This window comes from Mustela nivalis, assembly GCF_964662115.1.
Source record: "Mustela nivalis genome assembly, chromosome: 11".
Classification (NCBI taxonomy): domain Eukaryota; kingdom Metazoa; phylum Chordata; class Mammalia; order Carnivora; family Mustelidae; genus Mustela; species Mustela nivalis.
The window spans coordinates 113,590,021-113,613,469 of record NC_139030.1 but is presented as its reverse complement, the minus strand read 5'-3'; the positions used below and the strand labels follow the sequence as shown (position 1 = coordinate 113,613,469).

At 38.4% G+C, this 23,449-nt stretch overlaps 1 protein-coding gene across 2 annotated transcripts in view; it reads right to left on the bottom strand.

Moving 5' to 3' along the window:
• Positions 1 to 2,739: 2,739 nt before the first annotated feature.
• The window catches only part of CALCRL (calcitonin receptor like receptor), an 86,749-nt gene continuing 66,039 nt past the window's right edge, over positions 2,740 to 23,449 (bottom strand). For both annotated transcript variants that reach the window (XM_082690170.1, XM_082690171.1), the window contains 7 exons: positions 18,615 to 18,741; positions 15,458 to 15,611; positions 13,767 to 13,827; positions 13,617 to 13,683; positions 9,325 to 9,543; positions 9,131 to 9,172; positions 2,740 to 5,895 (listed from right to left, as the gene is read on the bottom strand). In XM_082690170.1, the coding sequence (XP_082546296.1) occupies positions 5,680 to 5,895; positions 9,131 to 9,172; positions 9,325 to 9,543; positions 13,617 to 13,683; positions 13,767 to 13,827; positions 15,458 to 15,611; positions 18,615 to 18,741 (886 nt within the window). In that variant the 3' untranslated portion in view covers positions 2,740 to 5,679. The remainder of the gene's footprint in view (positions 5,896 to 9,130; positions 9,173 to 9,324; positions 9,544 to 13,616; positions 13,684 to 13,766; positions 13,828 to 15,457; positions 15,612 to 18,614; positions 18,742 to 23,449) is intronic.

Sequence of the window (23,449 nt, the reverse complement as noted above, 5' to 3'; positions counted from 1 at the left end):
GGGTCTCTATGCAAGTAATTAAGGTTAAACGTCAAGGTTAGACATCCTAAAGGTGGGGCCCTGATCCAACGTGATTAGCATCGTGATGCGGAGAGGTCGCAGACTGCTCACTCACTGTCTCTCCACCTGCGAAGAAGCCACGTGAGCACAGCGAGATGGCAGCCGCCTACAAGCCTGGAGAAGAGGCTTCAGAACGAAACTTCAGTCTTGGTACTTTGTTGGCACCATGAGCTCCGACTTTCCAGCATCCAGAACTGTGAGAAATTAATCTCTGTTCATTATGCCACTCGGTCTATAGTATTTTTGTTGTGGGGGCTGAGCAGACTACAATATGGAGTGAATAGTAAGACACTGGGGGGTAGGGATACAAACAGGTTTCCAGAAAATTTTGGAAAACAATGGGATGAAATACCACACAGAGCCTGAGCTGAGATAAAGAGTCCCAGGAGGGTGTCTGGCCGCCTTGCAGCTCTCAGTGCAGCTGTCGATCCCGGGTTCATGGGTTCAAGCCCCACTTTGGGCATGGAGCCTTCTTGAAAAAAATTTTAAAAAGGTAAAAAGAAATTTTGAAGGACAAAAATAAAATTACATGATAAAAATATCTGAGGTTTCAATAAGCCAAAGAAATGCCTTCTCACTGGGGTCTGAAAGAAGAGAATTCTGGAATTTGGAAACCACAGAATATCCATTCAGCTTTGCTATAAATGTAGGCTCACGGGCGTTACTTGGGGTTTAGGTGCTCCGAGATCTTCCACGGGTCTGTTTGGAATCCCTGAATCTATTAAATTAGTGAAATAATATGCAAAATCTTCTATGCTTATACGTGTAACTTGAAACAGACTGTTGGCATCCCCACTCCTTTCCCAGGCAAAAATTAACGAGGAGGATGACCTTTTCTGCAGTCCTCAGTGCTCACCAGATGATCATTTCAGCATATCGGCTTTTCTAAAGCCAAGACAGCAGCAATAGCCACCACATGAGTGCAGGTAAGTCCGTCTCGTACACCTGGTTCTCCAGGGGCGGCGTGTTTCTCAAAAAGAGGAAGTGAGAAAAGAAAAGAACGAATGATTCTCTGGTGATAATGTCATTTCACTCCCTATTGGGATTAACATTCCTGGCTCTGTCTCCAGCAACATACTCAAAAGCGTGGTCCACACACTACTTCTCTTACATGCTCTCTGCCCTTTTCCCGTATGCTATTACCACTGTTTCAGCTGTTGGGTCACAGATATGTCAAGTCTTATCTCCTCCCTTGCTTAGCGCTTTCATGGCTTTTTTGAAATTTAGAATCATCACGTTTGGTTTCAAAATAATTATGTATCGTTATTTTTACTTGGATCATAGGTTTCACAGTTTATTTAGGGGCAGACTGACATCTTTATGGTGATCTTCCGATTCAAGAACATGAGATCTTCCCATGACCTCATTGATGTCTTCTGTTGCAATTGTTCATAGTGTTAAAATGTATTTCACTCATTTCTTATTTAATTTGTTCCTATGTATTTTACCTCCTCTTGATGCTGCTATAAATTTGCTCCTTTTTACCTCACTGCAGCTTCTACCTGGTTGTTGTAGCTCTACAACAACAGAGCTGGGAAGTACTGATCTGTGAACATTTACTCTGTGGGTTGCTACATTGCTGAACCCTCTTCCTTCTCAGATTAGTGTGTCCACGTCTGTCATCTGTGTGTGCATATGTATAAGCACCTGTCGTCTGTGTGTGTGCACATGTACAAGCATTTATTGCACAGCTGCATATGCATCTCTCAACGTATAGGCAAAATATATGTTAGAGTCATCAAAGTGTCCTTTCTAATGTTTTCTAGTATGTTCTTTGGGGTTATCTCTACCTTTCATTATTTTGAGCTATTTTACAGATGTATTAGTTGCAAAAACCTGATCATGATGCATATTATTCTTGATCATAGAAATACACATTAGTTATTCAATAGAATGCAACTGTTTATTGCCCTAAAAAGAAGCCATTTATTTAAATTCACTTCAGCATTTCTTATATTTTTCTATATGTGTGATATTTTAAAATCTTCCATGAATTGTAGTAACATCTTGTCCCCCATCAATGAATGAACTAAACAAATTCTTTGACATGTTTTCATTTTATGTATGTGTCATCATTATGTTCTTTTTAAAAAAATTATCTTTAAATACTTCCTTTCCTTCTTTTTCTTTATGCTATTCAAAACAACACTATACAATGGAATCTAGTGGAAAGAGGAGAAAAATTCCTGTACATTTTCCTGCGTCTGGCCATGCTCTCACTTCTTTCAGCCTAGGAAGGAATCTGAATATATTGCAGTTTATTTGGAGTTTTCTAGCTTGAAAACAGATTATAATATTTTTTCTAATTCATAGTTGTTTTTTTTAAAGATTTATTTATTTATCAGAGAGAGAGGGGTGAGGAGAGAGCGAGCACAGGCAGACAGAATGGCAGGCAGAGGCAGAGGGAGAAGCAGGCTCCCTGCTGAGCAAGGAGCCCAATGCGGGACTCAATCCCAGGACGCTGGGATCATCACCTGAGCCAAAGGCATCTGCTTAGCCAACTGAGCCATCCAGGCGTCCCTCTAATTCATAGTTTTTAAAAATTGGTTTGTGGAATGTTTTACTTGCTATTGAAGATTGTGAAGAGAATAATAGAGGTAGAGTTATTGATTTTAAGTAGTATTCCTTTTACTGCTGTAAAGAATTATGATTATAAATTATTCAGCACTTCAGCACACATGAGTGAAAATCAACTTTAACTCATATACTTTTAACATTTTCATACAATCAAAAAATAAAGATATACATTAAGTAGACATAACATGACTTATTTTAATTGATCAGAATATATTTTTTATGACTTACAGAAAAAAGAAATGGTGGTTTCTATTAGCCGATTAAAACCAAAAGAAAATTAAAATAAGTTCACATTTTAAAAAATTATAAGCAATAATTACAGCACTACACCTACCACTAATTCTGTGTACACTGGACTACAGTTTAGCAAACACAAGTTTCAGAATGGACATTTTACAAATAAATGCACTGGAAAAAAACTTGTGAAAATTCAAAAAGGACAGATTAGAATTCTTTTTAATTAAAATGTAACTTTCACAAGTACAGAAAAATAGCAGATCTACATTTTGAAGGTTAGAAATTCCCCCAATTAGTTTTTAGATACCAAAAAAGTTTCCTTTTAAAAAGTATTTATTTTATCTTTTCTTCATAAGTAAGACATAAAGAAGATCTTAATTAGCACTTCAGCTTTAGAAAAGTCTAATATTTAAAAATATTACTCATAAAAAATATGGGTACAAAAATAACACTGAGTAATTATTGGATGCTTTCGTTTGAAGACTGCAGTAGATGATCCTTGGCCAGAAAGGAAATCTGATCTGAACTTAATATGATAAAAGCACAATGAAAACTACTGGAAAATTACATGTAACTTTAATAGAATGCTCGTGGAGAATCTGACATTTTCCACGTCGTTTATGGTTGACACTTGAAAGTCTGGAAGAATGAGGAAATACGTGAACAGTATTGTGCAAAGGATTTGAATCGGTGTCTTTGAATAGTAATACCTAAAAAAGTGAGTTTACTTAAAGGAATTTTTGTATAATTTAGATAATAGCAAGTCCAGGACAGCCTAATTCCTTCTTAAGACAGTTACTATAAAATCCACAAATTTGAAACTAACAGTAAAACCTTTGCATGTATACAGATTATAGATTATAGATCTATTGATGACCATTTAATATGTTAATTCTTGCTGATTTAGGTGATTTTCCTGGACAATTTCAAATGACTTCTGAACTCACAATCCATTGACAGCTTAAGAAAGAAGCTATGATTACTAAGTCATTAGTTTAATCCATTTTAAACAAATTAACACACTAGGAAAACACATACACATAGTGAATTCTCCTCAAATGGACTTTTACTAATTGAAGGCATTTTTGTTTTCCAGAAATTTGAGTGGAAAATAACATTAAGGAATATGAATCCCATTTAAACGTCCCTTTAATTCATTAGCAAGGTTTTCTTCCATCTTAATTACTCCCTGAACGTTCTGACAGGTCTTCCTCACTGATAGATTCGAGTCTTTCACTGACTTGTTAGTATCGTATTATCACAGCAGCTCTATTAAAGCATCGTAGATGATATACACATCCATAGTATTCCTCTAGTTGTGTTTTTAAAAAAATAGTCTGGAACATTTCCAAAGCCACATATATTTATACAGTATGAGTCAGAAAAGTAATATTTTTACTGGTGTAAAAACCGTAAGAGTGGCACTTTGACATTTATTACTGTAGGAATCCTTTAAAGCTTCTGGATTAGAATGCAAATTCATCGTCAAAATAAAAGGAGAAATATGTCAAACATACTTATTATTAAGTTATTAAAGAATCACCTAAGCTAATGTAATTAAACAGTGGCCTTGAGTTTTTTTAATAAATATTTTATATCATATCACAGATATTTCTATTCTCTTGGTTCTCAAACTTCTGATGCTGGCATCTGGTTGTCTTTAAAATATTTACCAAATATAGAATTCCAGACTCTTTTTTATTATAAAATCAGCCCAGACACAGTATCAGATATCAACAAGCATACATTGTTACATTATGTATTTGTTTTTTAAACTTATCTAGATTATATGCATTTGATTTAAGACTATAAAATAGAATAGCAAAGTATCTACAAGCTTATTTTCACAACACTTTCTTTTTAAAAACTTCCAAGAAATTAGAAATCCTTCACTGATTTTCTTCATGTAAAATAACTGCTAATTTGTCTACACAGTAGAAATGGAAGGGGCAGTTTCTATTTACAAATACAGGGAAACTGATTCCCTCCCACTTGTGTAGTAAGATAGGAAAGTAGCTGACAAGTTGTTTGTAACATCAACCAAGACGTCTCCCTAGTGATAGCACAGTAGGATTGCACGTCCTACAAACTATTCATCGAATCTCAAAATCAGATGCCATCGGCTATAACTGCTACACCGGCCAGTGGATAGCCAATAGCAGTTCTGTTCAGTCACTTCTCTTGGAGAGAAAAGGGTAAGCCAACAGAAATAATCACTTCTCTCTCCAGTCCATTTGAAAGGGTAAATCCAGAAAAGGCTAGAATACTTACTGGGGAGGAAAAAAAAAAAAAAACTGCATCAGTGAATATGGGATAAAGATTTCAAAAACAAACAAAGGAAAAGCTAGTTCTCCCTTGGAGTCTGGAGGCCTTACCTAGCTCTCATTAGTCAGTGGGAGTAGAAGCATGTCGAATGTGTATATGAACTTTTATAGTCCTACTGATTTGTAAATTCATGCAGTGATATCCTGGAGCTGGTCCGTACCAGCCTATAAGAGTTGATCGTACTCGTATTTTCCCAGTTTCACATTCAGGAATGTCAGATTTGTGGCCTGAGATCAACCACGGTGAGAATACACCACAGAAACTAGAAAACATTACAAATCAGGGTATTTTGTTTTAGTTTTTTCTCCCAAAGAGCTAGCTGTTAAATATTTAATAACACACTACTGAATCAAGGTGTGGGTTTTCTTGGTGGCATTCGAGACCTTCATCGAGTAGTGAAGTCTTCTGGTTGTAAAGTCATGGATCCAAGCCCTTTAGTTAGGAGTGGCACAAAACAGCTACACAGGACTCCCTCAATCATCAGTCATATAACTTTTCTGGTTTTAAGACAACATTTTCAATATCAGGGATGCTTTTTCCATTTAAGTGTTCGCTAGGACAGTCATGACTGTAACCTGTACCATCACTGATAGTTGACACTGTGTAAGACGCGCTTCGGAGAGCATCTGTATGGGAAAAGCTGTTACCAAATTGGATTTTATATTGATTCCAATTTCTTTTCAGAATTGCTTGAACCTGTCAACCAAAGAGAAACAGAAAGGACGAGAGCAATCCATTATCTGAAATAAATATATTGTATTTAAAAGCAAAATGAAATAATTTATGTAAAACTTAAAAGTATTGATGTTAATGAATAATATTGCTTTATTTTCTTAATTAAAAGAATTAAATTGGTAACATTAGGAAATTTACATTTAGGAAATTCATTGCATTATTCTTTACTCTTAGATCCCATTAATATTTTGTATGCTTTATCTTTGAAGCTTTAATAATGCAGATGAATGTATTATGGTCAAATCAGTAGTTAATCCAGACCCCCATTTCCAAGGTTGCATGTGTAACATTCAATTTTATATTGGTATCTTAATAATAGAATGAGAAGACAATTAGTGAAAATACAAAAGGAAAGAGAAAAGAGATAGAAAAAAGAAGAAGTTAGGGATACAGGGACTATAAATCATCATCATCATTAAAAGCAACAACTACTTTTTACTGAGTGATTATCATGTGTTAGGTATTGTGCTACATTCTGGAAAAAAAGGAGGTTTTTTAGGTTTTTTGTCCTCCTGAAGCTTACTACCCAGAGGAAAGAAAGTGTTGAACAGGTCATTACAAATGGGATTGGCCTGTGAAAAAGGTTAGGAATGTCACCACTCCCCTTTCTGATGATTGGATCCCCCTCTAACTGGGTGAATCGGACAATTAATGACTTTCTTCTGCTCTAGGGCTGGAGATCACGTCTGGTAGTCTGTGTGACTCTGGTTTTATTGAGCATGAAACACTAAGGTGGTTTTCTTCACATTGAGTCAGTAAGCAGAAATGAGAATATTCAAATACACCTCCTACTTGGTAACCTGGATATTTCCAGGTATCTGATGACTGAGGAGAACAGTGTAGGTCTGTCTACTCCTACTTGACCAGTATAATAGCCACATCCCTGTGACCTAAGCTAGGTCGATCCAAAACATGTCTGGTTTTGAATTGTCTTCCCTAAGCTCTCTACAGCTCTTTGACGCTATGACTCCTTCCTCAGAGGCAATCTGAGCATCACTGAAAGCAATTTTCTAGTAACCCACGCACTAGAAAGACACTCATGCAATAACTGTCTACCTTGCTACCAGTTACGCAGAATCCCTCAACTTTCCTTTCACTGTATTCATGTGTAAAAAATAGTATTAAACTCTAAAATAGGGCTGGTTTACTTGTATACATTCTTTTGCCTAATAGATCTAGAAAACTCCAAATTATGAGCCATCTATTACCAATACCTACTCCAGGAGCTCTTTTAGTGAGAGGATTCGGTGGGACACTCAACAGCCCTTGTAGAGTGTCCTGCACTTCCTCCCTTAAAATGAACACAAAGTTTTACCATGGCACTTTGTGTTTTAGCATATAGAAAAATGAGAGACACAAATACAAAGTCAATGGGTTTCTTCAGTTAGAATTCAGAATGAGTTATAGAATTTCAGGTAAAATTGTGGAATTAGAAAGGCAATATATGTGTTTTAAAAGTTGAATTTTTATGAAATTCAGAATCTCAGGACTTTTAAGCTTATTTATATATAAACTGTATCTGAAGGAAATAATTTATATCCTTGTAAATTTTCTTTGAAATAAAAGCATTTATAGGACAACAAATACATTTATGTTGCAAAAATATATATACTACTGCTTCCTTTATGGTTTAGTAATGTGTTTCTTAATTCTCCAATTAGCATATTTAAACTACACTAAATATAAAATAATGTCTGTGTATGTAATATCTTTGCAATCACAAGCAAATGACAAGTGGAATGGCTTTAGAGTATGCATTTTAAATAAATGTTCAAAGGTTTACAACAAAATTTACCTTTGGTCAATTATCTAGATATTTCTACTGTGTTTGACAGTTCTAGACTCTGTATTAAATAAATAAATAAATAAATAAATAAAAATTTCTAAAATCAGTTTAATGAAATCAAACATGAAATTTCATTATATGCTAAGAGAAAGTAATAAACTATTATTAAGCAAAGGAAAGCCATATTTTATAGTTTTTCATGACATGCACATGATTTCTAATGTTGATTTATTTTTTAGGACTAGTTCTCATAAATTTACACCTACTGGTTCATACGTTTCCCATCTGAAGCTTTGTGATAAGCTTCACAGTTACCAAGCATTTGAGTCCCACTCAATTGCTGTCTAGATTTTTAAACTTGGTTGAATTTTCCAATATCCTCCAACAGATTAAAATTTGTCAAATAGATTAAAAATAGATGAAGACTATGGACTCTGAAAAACAATCTGAGGGTTTTGAAGTGGGGTAGGGAGGTCGGGGTACCAGGTGGTGGGTATTAGGGCAAGGATTGCATGGAGCATTGGGTGTGGTGCAAAACCAATGAATACTGTTATGCTGAAAATAAATAAAAAATAAATTTTAAAAAAAAGATGAAGAGCTAAATCAGTACGGCTTAAACCACTGATCATGAAAACCACATCACCAGCTTCTGAAACACCTGAAACTTTCTAATTCAGAAATCCTTGGATAAAAATCTTGAAATATCCAAGAGCAAAGTGCCATGTTACAAATTCCAGCATTCTGTTCTCATAAGTTTTCTAACCGACTGCATGTCCTCCCTGTATAACTCAGAGTTTAATTTTTTTAAATCTTTTTGTAATCACCATAAAACTGTTTTCCAAAACCACATTGTGAGCCAGGCAAAGCCAAAAACAGAGAAAGGGGGAAAATGAAAATGAGCCAATTCTCTTTCCTCTTTAGGAGGTCAAGGATTGTCTAGCACACTGTACCTAGGACAAAAGCCAGACTTAATGGGATTAGTGCAAAATGTAGGTCAAAGTCTACATGACAAAAATCACTGATGGACTATTTTATTTTATTTTTTTGATTTTATTTACTTATTTGAGAGAGAGAGAGAGCATGAGAGGAGAAAGGTCAGTGGGAGGCTCCGTCCTGGGACTCCAGGATCATGACCCGAGCCCAAGGCGGTCACTCAACCCACTGAGCCACCCGGCGCCCCTGGAGGACTGTTTCAAAGTGAGGCTGGATTTGCCCTGCTCTTGAACTCCAGTATGACCCACGCCTTTGGGAAATAGAGTTTCATCCATGAAAAGAGATTCTATATTTATTTCGTGATCAGAACCGAATTTGGAGTAATTATCCATAAGGAATATAAATTTGTCTTTCTTCTTAAGAAAAAGATAGATTGCAAATATAAAATGATAAAAGGAATAAAAATGATTACCATACCTCTCCATTAAAGAAACAGAAAATTGTAGAAACCAAAAGACCCTGTAAAAGAAAAATAGAATTTTCTGATTCCAAATGGAAAAGATACATTGTTTGTAACCAACTTGCTACATACATAGTCAAACGAAACCAAAGCTATAAGCAATTTAATACCAAATTTCACAAGCTGCCTTCCTGATTCAAGAGTACCACACCTGGTAGTGCATAAGGATGTGCATGATGTAGTCATATATCTCCTCTGCGATCCTCCCCTCAGGCCGCCACGGAATCAGCACGAACTCGATGCCGAGCAACGGCACCAGGATGAGCGTCGCTCTCACGGCTTTCATGTAGAGATTGGATTCGGCTTGGTGAGTGACTTTTAACTTGGTAATGAGAACACGTACAATATTCAATAGAAAAAAGAGATTCACCTGAAAAAATTGAAATGGCATATTGAAAATCACTTCATATTTAATATTAAGCATTTTGAAGGATTCTTTGATTTTAGAAGTCATAGATTATTTTCAATGTACACAAATATGTTCTCCTGCAGAGGATACACACCTAATATGTTAATTTGTGTTTCTAGAATTGTGATTTATTAATTTAACAAGCACATCAGTGTTAATGGACTTAGGTTTTACAAAAATAGAATTTATGGTGGAATTATTGTGGGACACATTCAGTTAAGGAACACCTGAGTGTTTTTCTCAGTTCATTTTCTTATGCAGTTTTTTCAAATTTTGCAATGATCCAAAAACTAAGTCTTTGAACATTTTCAGCTGAAACAAAGAATTGTTTACAACAAATGCTAATTTTCAAGTGTCTCCTCTGCATCATTGTCCATATTAGTCCTTTCCACGTATGTATCATACCATAATAATCATTTTCGTTTTTTTTGGTTTCTCCTTCCTGTGATTCTTTTTGCGACAGTAACCCTCACAACTGCCCAAGATAGCTCCGTAAGCTGCTTTATCATTCCAAGGAGGCCGAGCACACACCTACCAGGTCATGTTCAACCTAGATCATTCCTGAGTTAACAGTTTTGGCCTCCCACGGGGCTTCCTGTGAGTTACCTTCTTTAATTACATTTACTGTGGGTTAAAAGCTTTCCTTGAGAGAAATCATTCTCTTTGAAAGGGAGTTAGAAACGTCAAAGTTATAAGGTGGGTAACTAAGTTCCTCAGGAAACAGCCTGCTTTCATACATCTCGTGCGCGCTCACCGTGCACACCGCTGCCGTACGTTCATCCGAGTCAGTACCTTTCATGCTGCTCGCTTTCTCTGTGCCCATATTTTGCATCTTCTGTAAGACTGTGGATGTTGACTCCGGAAGACCCGCTCTGGGCTCTTCCGTTATTATACTATATCCTCTTTCCTTATTCTTCACCCTGACTTCTGGAATCTGTGCTTCAATAATCTAAAACTTCTGAACTGCATGCTGCAGGCAGTTGGTAGCTGCTCACCTCAGCAAATTGGAAGGGTAATGAGAGCACCTCATTTAATACAGAAAACAGTGAATAAATAACATATATTTGCTGATTTAAGGCACGTGTTATGAAAATAACTGGGCATTAAAATAGTCCACTACTATTCTTGGAGAATCTAATGGAACATATGCTCCCCAATTCACTACAATCCCGATGGAAACACATCTATGAAAAGTAACATGGTTGTAGGCACAGGAATGTCTCTGCTGAAGAAAAAGGCAGAATAAGCCATTTCGACAGGTGTAGAAAGAAATGAAACCTGATGAGACACCAGCTGCTCTCCTGCCCATCCTATTCTAGTCCCTTCCTAAGCACTCATGGCTGTTTTAAAGTTTTGACTAAATGGAAATTACTACCAGCCCAAGGAAGAAAATATAATGGCCTTTCATCAGCTTATAAATTTATAATATAAAATATTTTATAATCCTTATGTGCAAAATTCATAAATTATAAAATCAGTAGAAATGTTGCAATTTAGATGCTCATTCTTTGAAAAATCTCTAAATGCAAAGTGCTTTTCCAAAACGACAAATCTGATGTTAAAACGTGAAACTGGGAAGTCATTCTCCTTTATTGTACGCAAATACTTCCATTTATTTTGAATAAGAATGGAAGAAAAATTTTAAATTTCAGATGAACTATATCTGAATTTCATGTGTCTTAGAGCAAAACTAGTTAAGGGGAAGAAAAGAAACCTGTTTTTGCTCCAGTATCCTAAAGATCACATAACTGGTAGGCACCACAGGACGTTTTCATGTCATGATACCACACTCGGGTCATGAAAGAAAGCGGCGTACCCCAGCACAGTGACTGCCAGAGGGTTCCTAGAAGCCACCCCGGACTGGAACAGCCAGCCACCCCTTACCCATGCACCAGACTAACTTACAAATCCCTCACTGAACACAAATCAAACGTATCTTCTCTCAACTTCCCTTTGGCAAAAGTGCTGCAGCCGCTTGAATACCGTCCTGCTCAAGAGGAAATATGACAGGGGAAGTCTGAGTGGAAAGAAACGGATTGAGCTTGAAATATTTTATTTATAAAACTTGTACTTAAGCATGTGACCATATAAACAACTGCTACGGCCCCTCCCAAGACCTTGGAATTGGCCAGAACCAGTGAAGAGCCGTAGAACCTAAACAAAGATGGAACAATTCATCCTGTTAGAAAAATAGGCTCCTGTTCTTTTTTTAAGCCAAGAAAATGGAAAATGTTTTATGCAAAGAATGTGGATTTTCACTTTCTTTCTTACAGAGCGGATCGGTGAGTTGTATCTCTGTGTGATGTTCTACTGTCAACTGTCCAGTCTACTCTGCCCTTCCAGAAGCCGCGTGGCGGGACCTTTCCATGGGCGACGCGAGCGCGATCCCACTTGTCCTTTGCCAGGTGCTTTTACTTGATTCCCTGAGCCTCTCTGGTCTGGGCATTCGCACTGACCCTCTGAAGAATCAGTCAGGTCTCCTGTAATAACATTTTGCCTCGTATTTGTTCTGTAAGCTCCTGGGTGGCCCAAACAGTGTCTCTTATTTCTTTGAACAGTCCTCAGAGCAGAATCATAGTATCATGTAGAAATTACAAGAAACTTTTTAAAGCATGTTTGAAGAGAGTTTATTATATTCTAGGCACTGTGTTGATAAGGTAGATCTCACTTAACCCTTACAATGCCCCATGTGGTATCTATGCTTATTATTCCTTTGTCACAGAAGAGACAACAACGGCACTGAGAGGTTAAACACAACAAGGTTAGGTGCTCCCAGAGGTTTATACATGCCAGGCTAAGTCCTTTATGGCTATTAACTCCTTGGACTCTTTGTTAAAAATGTGAATTGTGTAAGGCTGATGAATCACAGACATGTACCCCTGAAGCAAATGTTAAAAAAAGATTAAAAATCACTATTATCATCTTCTTTATTTCACCAATGAGGCACTTGAAATGCAGAGTGATTAGTTTAATTGCCTAAAGTCAAGGCCAGGCCTTCAACCTCCAGAAGTTTCTCTCTAATTGTGACATGCTTTTGAGAATGGCTCGAACACTGGTCTACCATAATTGTACACAAAACTGCAACTAGCAAATATAGTAAAATAACAGAAGAATCTTTGTCTAAAAACGAATTTGAAAACAAGGATTACGAAGTTCTGAACTTTAACTGAGAAACGTAACACCTTTATGTGTCTCTGTACAACTGAGTATCAGCTGTAATTATAATCTTGGGCAGTAATTGCATTCTGGTCTCTAAGGCTTTATGAAAAAAAAATTAATGTGCATGAATTTATTTCCCCACTGACACAACCTAATACAAGCATTGAATGTGACTTCCGCTTCTCTGGAACCATAAGTGAAAGTGCCCGATGGGTGTATTCACATTGAGTGATGATCAGTATCATAATGAAACAATAACTTCTTTTTCCAAATTAAGGTCTTTTTTTAATTGGACTGTTACTCTTATCACCAACATAGGTGTGTGTTTTTTCCCACGTGACATTCCCCTCACTAGATCTCTCCTCTGGCCTTCTCTGCTCTGCTCTGTGTCCCAGAGAGCTCGGAGGCACCACAAAGGAGTGCACCCCTGCCCAGGCTGTTGCTTTCTGACATTTGCTGTGTTGGCCAACGGGAAGAACCGAGCAATCAGGGAAGAGAGAAGTCTGAGTAATTCTTCCTCCTTCTTCTTCCCTGCCAGGCTGTGGTCTGGGCAGCAGCTGTGTTTCCCCACTCAGGCCAGACATCCCAGCACCAGCCCAAACCCCACAGCACTGTTGTGTCCTCTCTTTAGGTCTAGAGCCATTGAGAGCTTCCCACGGCCGGTCCCTGGTGCCTGGCCGTTCCTGACGGATTAGCTCCTTTCCTCGTCCTACCAACACGTCCAATCAACATCTTCATTAAACTCTCTTCAAGCAAATACTGCGAGCGTGTCATTCACGTCCACCAGGATCCTGAAGGATACCACAGGCCCGAGGATTCAGGAAATCAAGTTGAAATGCGAACCGTGATGAAACAAGGGGAATTTTGTTACATACCAGTAGCGCAGCACAAATCGGACCATGGATAATGTAGAGGAGATGGGTATCAGAACTGATCCAGCAGCTTGGGGGAAAAACAGCAAAATTATGTTGAAGATTTTCATTTTACTTAGTTCCAGTAGAAATCAAAAAGAGAGATTATCTTACTTGTCATTGTAATATAAGCTTCTCGCAACAGCATGTATACAAGCAGGAATCAGTGGAAATCCTGTAAATATCAAACAAAAAGAAAATTAACAGGCGACTTTCTCTGTAGATGCAATTCCTATAATGTGGTCACAAAACACGCATCTCAGAGGACTCCGGGAGCAAAAATAACTGGTCACTATACACTTAATGAGTAAATATTACCTGCATAGTCAAGCAGTAACTATGGCAAATATCAGGTATTTATATATCCAGGTTTGTGTGTCTCTGTGTGTTTTCTTCTAATAGAAGTCATTTTGAATCCATGCATTTCAGAACCTAAGTCCGTAAATGTGCTGTTTAAGCCCCAAGGCTTAGAAGAAGTCAGGTGTATTTTCTATGATACGGATTGGCCAGCATTTGCTCGGTTGATGGTCTGACGTGGATGAGGGTGAGACGGATCAAGTGAGAGGGAGGGTTTATGTATTAGGTGTTTTTCATGTTTTTAGTGCTCTAAATCAGATCTTTCCAACACGAAATGAAGAAATGCTTTTTTTTTTAAATGTTTTATTTATTCATTTGACAGACAGAGATCCCAAATAGACAGAGAGGCAGGTGGGGTGTGGGGCAGGGGTGTGGGGGGGGGGAGTAGGCTCCCTGCCGAGCAGAGAGCCCGATGTGGGGCTCGATCCCAGGACCCTGAGACCATGACCTGAGCCGAAGGCAGAGGCTTCACCCACTGAGCCACCCGGGCGCCCCTGAAGAAATGTTTATGAAGATGACTATACCACTGCACTGCATATGCTGAGGCGTGTGCGCATCTTTATGTCTCTGCGCCTGCTGTCCGGCTGGACAGATAGGTAGACGGACATATGGGAGATGAGTGTAATTTCAATTATGTTTCTGGAAACCAGTCCAGCTGAATTCATTTTCAGCATTTCGTATTTTGAATTATTCTGGTTGTTTTTAAAAATACACTAGAGGCACAAATCAAGAACAGTCTCTTAATCACAGAGAACGAACCGGCAGTTCCCAGAGGAGAGGCCGGGGTGGCTGACACAGGTGTGCAGTTGCAGGGTGACGTACGGAGGTGCGAGCCGCTACGTTGTACACCGGGAACTAATATAATACTGTGTGTTAACTAACTTGAATTAAAACTAAAACTGAAAGAACAGGGGGGAAATATGTTAAAAGTGTATCATTTGCATTGTGAATAATATTATGTCAGGAGCTTGTGTGGAAAAATAGATCTTTTGTGCGCCTTTATTCAATTACTGCTCCCTCTGTTCTTAAGATAAAATGACATTTAAAAAAAAAACAAACTTTTTTTGACTGGAATTTCAAAGCTGGCTAAGCCAAGTGCCCTCATTTTGGACAAAGGAAAAAGGAGAGTGAAACAGTATGAAGACTAGATCCCCAATTCGTGATTCCAGTTCTATCGTGTCAGCCACTGCACACGCAGCCAAGATGCACACTGGGAGACTAAATAGAAAAAACCCCAACAACATCATATTATTGACCTGCGACTATGAAAACAATGAGTCAGTGGTTCTTTGTTTAAATATTTCAATTTACGGCAATAAGCAAAGGTTAATCACTTGATGTTGTTTAAGAATTATTAATAATAAATATAATTTTGTCACAAAGGAGTTCTGCATCCCCTAAGAGCTTTCTTAAAAAGTGAGTCAGCAGATACCCGTAATGGCACTTACCCCAGCCCAGAAAATAATACCACATCAAGTGCTGCTTCTCTGCAAACACAGCCACCACAATGAGTGTGTGTAGGTAAATGCCTTCACAGAGCATCCAAAAGTAGTTACAGCCCATTAGGTAAAGATGAATGAACTGAGACACTTTACAACTGACCTGTGAGAAAAAAAAAGAAAGCCATCACTATTTAGTTGTTCATGAATTCACATGTAAAGCAATGGTCTAGTTTAGGTTAGTTACATAGAAACATGGAACTTTCTCTCCTCTCTGCGAAATCTTATATACTAATGATTCTGATTTGTAAAATGCCAGTCTTCATCCTGATCTGGTGGGGCTTCTAAAGTTTTTGAACACTGACTCTAAAGATTTATAATGATAAAAAATAATATTTATTATTAATATTATATTATATTATATTTAATAAATAATAATAAATATTTAGTAATAAAGATTTATATACCTCCCAGGAAATGTGTAAATTCCAAACTTATTACAGCTAGTGGATGTGTATTTTCCAAATACATTTTTTTAAAGATTTTATTTATTTATTTGACAGAGAGAGATCACAAGTAGACAGAGAGGCAGGCAGAGAGAGGAGGAAGCAGGCTCCCCACTGAGCAGAGAGCCCGATGTGGGGCTCGATCCCAGGACCCTGAGATCATGACCTGAGCTGAAGGCAGTGGCTTAACCCACTGAGCCACCCAGGTGCCCCCAAATACATTTTTTAATGAAAAATGGTTAATAATTAAGTCTTCCATATTACTGCTACCAATGCAATTACTTAGTAAATAATTACCTAATGGGCTCATATTTTATATTATTCATATGTGAGGTTGATGATTTCATGTAAGTAAAAAGAAGAAAAAGTTATGGTTTCCTTCCTCTTTTCCTGAGATACGCACTTTCTCTTCTCTATTCTTTAAGAGATCGGAAGAGGAAGCTTCAAATACAGGGTAAAATAAGCATGAAGGAGTAAGAGACAGATTTTGCTTCCTTAGAGAGGAGAATAAACTTAAAACTCTCTCAGAAATATGTGTCCCGTTACTCCCAATGGCTCTAGTCTGGTCAATAAATATTTAGAGGCAATTATCATTATTTGTGAAATAAATATTTTTCCACTAAAAAGAAAATTGGAAGGGAGACACGCTAGAAAATGAATATTGGGTTCTCAGAACAGTAATCATGACATGTGCCCATTAGTTAGTTTAAAATATTTTTAATATGTTATTTTATTTAATCTTGAATTCTGTGTGGCATAATTTATCGTCACATATTTTACAGATAGAAAACTGAGAAGTGAAGTGATTTGCTAATATTCACACACCCTCAGTCAAAGCTCTACCCTGAACACAAGTCTTGTAACTCCGAGTTTGTTTTCGTGATGACACACAAGCCTTCTGCTGTAGGACATTGATAAAACCTGTTCTTCCCTTAAACACATTGGCATGACATTAAACTTTCAGTACCTTGATGTCAAATATCATGTTATAGTAACAAAGTCTTTCTTCTCAAGGGTAAAAATGAGTTATTCAGCTATATTATATGGAAATAACAGACTTCTGCTTCAGATGTTTATCTAGAAACATTTTTATTTAGAAACAGTTTTTAGGCATGCATATCTAATTGGGCTTCTTACTCTTGATTTCATGTAAAAAATTTATCTGTAAGCCACTATGACAAAAATAACTTAAAACATGCTTCAGAAAAGTGTTTTTATGAAGGGCATTGCTGATATAAAGAAACATAATAAATTTTCCAAGAATATATTAAAAATATATTACAGCTTGCAATTTGTATGTTAAACAGAAGATCCTTTTATCTAAATGTGAGCCTTGGAATCTCTTGTCCTGCAGCTTCATGGCAAAACGTCTGATCTCGTTGCTCTAGAGAAAATTGCTCTAAAGCGGTAGGTCATTGGCCCGTTTTTTTGTGTTGCTGATTCTCTCCGAGGGTGTTTCCTCCCCCAGCGACACTGGGGTGGAACACACGAGATTAAGCCATCCGGATACACATGTGCAAACAATGCAGGGAATTTTAGATTTTGGAAATTACCCTAAAACACACGTAAAACACATAGGAAAGTATTGTTTATTGACCCACTGAGTGAAAATTCCTTCCCTTCCGTGATTTCATTAACTAGATAAATTAATCTTTTAAAAAAACTACTTTATGGACACCATATATATATACAGTCTTCCACAAACCCACATCCAAAACTGTAGTGTGGATAATGTAAACATGAGGAAACAGATAATTTTAAATACTTGAAAATATGGTTGTTATTTATGCAGATACTTTAGATACAGCTCACATATGCATATAGTTTGCATAAAGTATATACATTTATATAAGTAAATTTTAGCTCATGTTTTAAAGTATGGCTTCTGTATTATGACAGTCTCTCTACTTATTTTTATGTACCTTTTGATACTCATCCTAAACATGGTGCTTCTGGAGACAGACCCCAAAATACAGAGAACAGACTACGTACGGTTACCAGGGGTGGGGAGTAGAGGAGCAGGAGATGGGAAAATTGGGTAAAGGGAGTGGGAGGTCCAGGCCTCCGGTAACGGAGTGAGTGAATCGTGGGAATGGAGGACACAGCACAGAGATCACAGTCAGCATCCTGGGCGGGCGATGGGTCAAGAGTAGCTACACTCGTGGTGAGCAAAGCATCCGGAGCTGTCGAATCGCTTGGCTGTACGCCTGAAGCTCATGTAACATTGTGTGTGAACTAATTAAAATCTTTCTATTTTCATGCCTTTTGTTTTCTAACATCTGTAGCTAGTTGTTTTGACTGATTTTTTAAATTCTATGGAGTATATGTTACATGTTCATAAACGCTTATGTCCCACCGGCAGGAGGACTCTCGCATAAAACGAGGTGAAGTTGTGTACAGCATGTATAAATAACTGAAGCAAGAAATGTTTTCCTCCTCTGGTATTCAACCTCTCTAGCTTGGAAAGATTGAGATGTATTTACCTTCATACATTAGAGTACAGATACACTACTCTCAGATGCCTGACCTCAAATGCATACACGGTGCTTACACACACTTACGTCTATCAGGACCCCTGCCCGCTACCCCGCTCTCACCACCTTTCACATTTCTTTCCCTCTAACCTCTTGAACCTAGAGGCACAACCTCATTTTACTTACAGGATTTGTGGCCACTAAAGCCTGGTTGTTGGCCACTGCCGTGAGGTGGATGATGGTTACAACAGAGTTACAAACGAAGGAGAAAAACAGATTTTTGTGCAAGGTAATCCTCTGGCAACTTAGGCTCCTAAAAGGCAAGAGAAACCAAATATTTTATTTTTATTAATAATCATTCAAAGAGGGTGCCTGGGTGGCTCAGTGGGTGAAGCCTCTGCCTTCGGCTCAGGTCATCATCCCAGGGTCCTGGGATCGAGCCCCACATCGGGCTCTCTGCTCAGCGGGAGCCTGCTTCCCCCTCTCTCTCTGCCTGCCTCTCTGCCTGCTTGTGATCTCTCTCTGTCAAATAAATAAATAAAACTTTAAGAAAATAAGTAAATGAAATGCTAACTGTAGTTCGTTGAAAACAATTTTAATTTTTTGTGTACACTTAAGCTTCCTTTTCTCCTCTCTGATAGTGTGTATTTCTGCTCCTCTCAGAATTCCCACTTTTCTGACGACCCTCCTCCCAGCTCGATCTGGTTTGAATGTTAAGGACTTAAAAATGAGCTGCTGGCATCTATGCTCTTCTAAAGATGTAGTTATCATAGGTTTTCTAGCCAAAACAAACAAACAAAAACTGCTTTTTACTCTCTTACTCTGTGGTAAATGGATATACTGCATCTTCCCCTTTGAAGGCCAAAACAATGCCATATTATGGGCAAAGTTTTAAAATAAAAAAATGAAATCTTATTGTAAGTAAAATATTTAATATTAAAAACCAAACAAATACTGAAGACGATTCATGGAATCATTTCAGAATACAGAAATAACGTCTATTTTGAGTGTTTTATAAAATCATCTCACTAATACGGTCAACATAGATAATCTAGCCTGTATAATGCAAACTAAGCACTCCTGCTTTAGAAACCTTGGTATCCCCTTTAGCTGTTCGTATGGTTGTGTCGAACTGAACCATTGCAAAACAGACTGACTTTGTGTTGTGTAAGTGTGTCCAACACTCTATAATGTTAGCCTGTGGGCTATTGTTTTGGTTTCTTCCATGTTCCTCTAGGTTCTGTGCAACTTAAATGCAGACAGATGCTATCTGGCATACGTTTTCTATCAATGTCTAATGGTAAAAATGCTCAAATTTTTCTAGTTATGCATGTTGTTTTTCTCTAAACATATTCATTAACACATGTAAGTTCATCAGTATGAATAAAATCAATTGGTAAGTGGAAACCAAAAGATGAACTGGGTAATAAACACATTGGATTGTTTAATAAAAACCTAAAAATACCCAATTTTTTTCAGATGTTAACCTGAAACCAGTTTCACCTACTCTAAGTTTTAAAATGTACTTATTTTACTCAAAATAATTAAAACAATTGTTTTATACACTTGGAGAATGTTTTACAAAAAGCTCTCTGCTTTCTTTATGAGTTATAATACCTCTTTCTATCGGAGCATAACCACAGAATAGAAAATGTGGTTTGTGGGTTTGGATTGTCTCCATTTCATATTTTTACACACACTTATTCTAGAGCACTGTTTCGGTGCTCAGTGGGACAAGCAGAGTGGTGGAGGCAGCGCACGGAAGCGTGTCAGCAGCCGACCCCTCCGCGCGTTTCTGTTCTCCGTCGGACCAACCAGGTGTGGGTAGCATCCAGTCGGACACGTGCTCCAAAGAGGGTTTCGAAATGGGCCTGAGACTGCATCTGAACTATGTTAACTCCGGGCGCTATGACTTCGGGAAAGTTATTTGAAAACTCTAATCCTTAGTTTCTGCATCTGTAAAATACGGAGAACAATGGTCTTTCCTAGGACCGGCCGTCAGGTGAAGTGAGATTAACCATGTCTACTGCTCAGCATAATATCTCAACCGTGTTCAGTGAGTGTTACACAAGTGTTATTATTTTTTTTTAACATAGTTATCGTACGGCTGATTTTTGTCCAGTTCTCTAAGGGTTTCCTCTCAGAAATAATAAAGAGGCATCAAGGTTCAACTTTGTAATCTAAAACTGTCTATGATTTACGTAGCACAATGAAATAGTGAATCGCCATCTTTTTGTGACAAAGCAAAAGAATTTAGCATTGGAAAGACAGTTTCCTATGATGAAGGGTGATAGATTAAGCAAACTGACTTGTTTCCCAAGGAATTTCATCCTTCCCAGAGCCGTCTCCACATCACCACTTTCATTATCATACAGGCCCAGGTCTGAAAGACTTACTTATTTGAGAAACGCAGAGTAAGCACATGTGGGGGGGAGGGGCAAAGAGACAGAGAGAGGGACCTTCTCCAGCGACTCCCCACCGAGCCCGGAGCCCAACGCAGGGCTCCGACGTGCCATCCTGAGATCACGTCTTGAGCTGAAATCAAGAGTAGGACCTTAACCGACAGTGCCACCCAGGTACCTCATACCGGCCCCAAGTATTACGCGGCTCCATATTCAAACTTCTGCCACAACATGAGCAAAACACTTGCCTTTGCTTCCCGTTTGGGTGTGAGGCAGAGATTTCCAGACGACTTTCACTCAGTCCTAGTCCTGAGCAGAACCAATGACCGAAAGAGCAAGTACAAGCAATGTAAGAACTGCCCAGGCTGCCGAGTCCTGCTTCCTGAGGCTACTGTAGCTGGTCTAGTTTCCCAACGATGAGCCGTGTTCCCAAGACAGCACTAGCCATGTACTAGGAGGAAAGCTCGTGCTGGTGGGAACCCTGCCTAAAGAGCAGGCCGAAAGCAATCAATGTGTCAAAAGGAAACGCAGCGTGGCCACCTTCTGCCTACCGAAGGGGACACTGAGTGGATGGGTTCACCTGGTTCGGTGTGACCTAGGGTAGATATGAGCTCTACCTATGGCTCCTCCGAGGCTGCCGGCGACCCTCTTGATCAGGTTAGAGAGGACAAGAGTGCCAGCCAAGGTGGTCAGTGGAAGTCCTGGAGGGAAGTGGTTGCTCGCCTACCCCTGCCTTTCGCGGCTCCTCCGGCTCCTCCGTTAAGACAGCTGATGGGTACGGGCTGCGCAAGGAGCAGATGGGCACCCTTTGTGGGGCCAAACGGCCTTCTCATGTGCGAGCTGCCTGACGCGACAGCTCTCCCTGGTCTTCTAAAGGGCAGGAAACCAAGGGAAGAAATGGGCTTTCTGAATACCTAACCCCTTGAAGCGTTGTTAGTAAAATGTAAGTACGTTGCTCCAGATTACAACCCTATTAAGTCATCTGCTGAATGTGAATGTTGCATTTTAAGAAAATGTAAGGTTTTTGTCTCTTTTAATATTAATTTAAGCACTATAACTATTGATGCATAAGTAATACATTGTACACTATTTCTAGATTTTGAGGAAACACCTGTGAATATCATAGATGTCATTCACATTCACGCGGCAATGGGAGATAAACAGACAAGTTACATCAGGTAATCCCTGATAGTGCTATATGCGTTTTACGAATCATAATAGGATTACGAAATAAAGACAGTAGCCAGAGGGGAGACTCAAGATAGAGCTGAAACAGGAGAAGATAGGGGAGAAAAGCATTGAAAAAAAAAAATTGAGCTTAGAGTTTTTACAGAGCACAAAAAACGATGTGAGGAAAGACATAGGCAAGACTCCACACTGTTTTTTTCCCCCCTATTCTAAGATGAAGAAAATTGAGGAGCATAATTTACTAAAAGACTTTTTGATTATAAAGCTCATACTCATTGGTGTTACATTTCAATGTTCTGGCAGCACATGTTAGCAGCATACTGCCCAGTCACTCCCGGGTTCTGTCTTCCCGAACTACTGCAAGGACGTGGCAGGTTGGAGGACGGACTGGGGTTTCTCCTCTTCTGTAGTCATGTCTGTGGGCACAGTCTAGCAAAATAAACTATGCCCACAAGAGTAAAAAACTTAGTTGCGACATACATTATGACTTTGAGGAGGGCAAAGGAATAGTATTTATGTTCTCTAGTTCAAATCATGAAGTTTTAATCCATTCCAATGATGATCCTTTAAACCTCAAGCAATGGATCATTTGTTTTCTTAAAAGGATTTGTCATTCTGTTCCCATGAAAATGTAGTTATGCTTAAATAGCACTTATGTTTCAACTTGCTCAATAAAATCGATTACACTTATAAAGAAGTTGCATATTTATCAAAAAAGATTAACAGAAATATGTAAACTTTACCATTCAGTTATAGCTTTAAATAATAAATTTGCTGTTTAAAATAAGTCCAAAATCTTTAATTCAGTTATTCACTTTATATTTCCATACTTGGGACTCTTCACCGCAAACCGGCGACAGCGGTTACATTGAAGCGGAAGTGGTTTTGTTAGAGTAAATCCGTTAGCTCTGCCCTCTCGCCCTACTAAATCCGTTAGCTCTGCCCTCTCGCCCTACTCGGCTGGGACACGAATGCGGAATTACAGTGCTTTATTACATAACCCCAGCAAGCGTTTCTGAAGAGCTTTCCGACTAAGACTTTTCAGTTCTCACCATGTTTCGTTTGAGGAGGATAGACGTTTCAGCACATGGATCAAAATTCGTTAATTTGGAAATAGACTGAGTACGATCTAATAAAATGTTACATGAAAAATTATGGTGAATTACCCAATATTCAATGTTAGGTTGAAGGAAGTCTGGGATGCAGAGAGGAATGAAATGTGCCTCCAAGGACGGACGCGTGCCAACGAGCTGAGAACACCCAGACGATGCCGGTAGCCCTGAGCCCTGTGATTCAGGGCCACCTGCTGATTGTTTCTGAACTCGGCCATTGTCCAACCTCTGATGGCAGATTTGCCCGGTTTTCAACAACTTATGGAAGTGAAAGTTCTAATTTGCCAGAACAAAAACATCAGGGTATGGTTTATAGAGT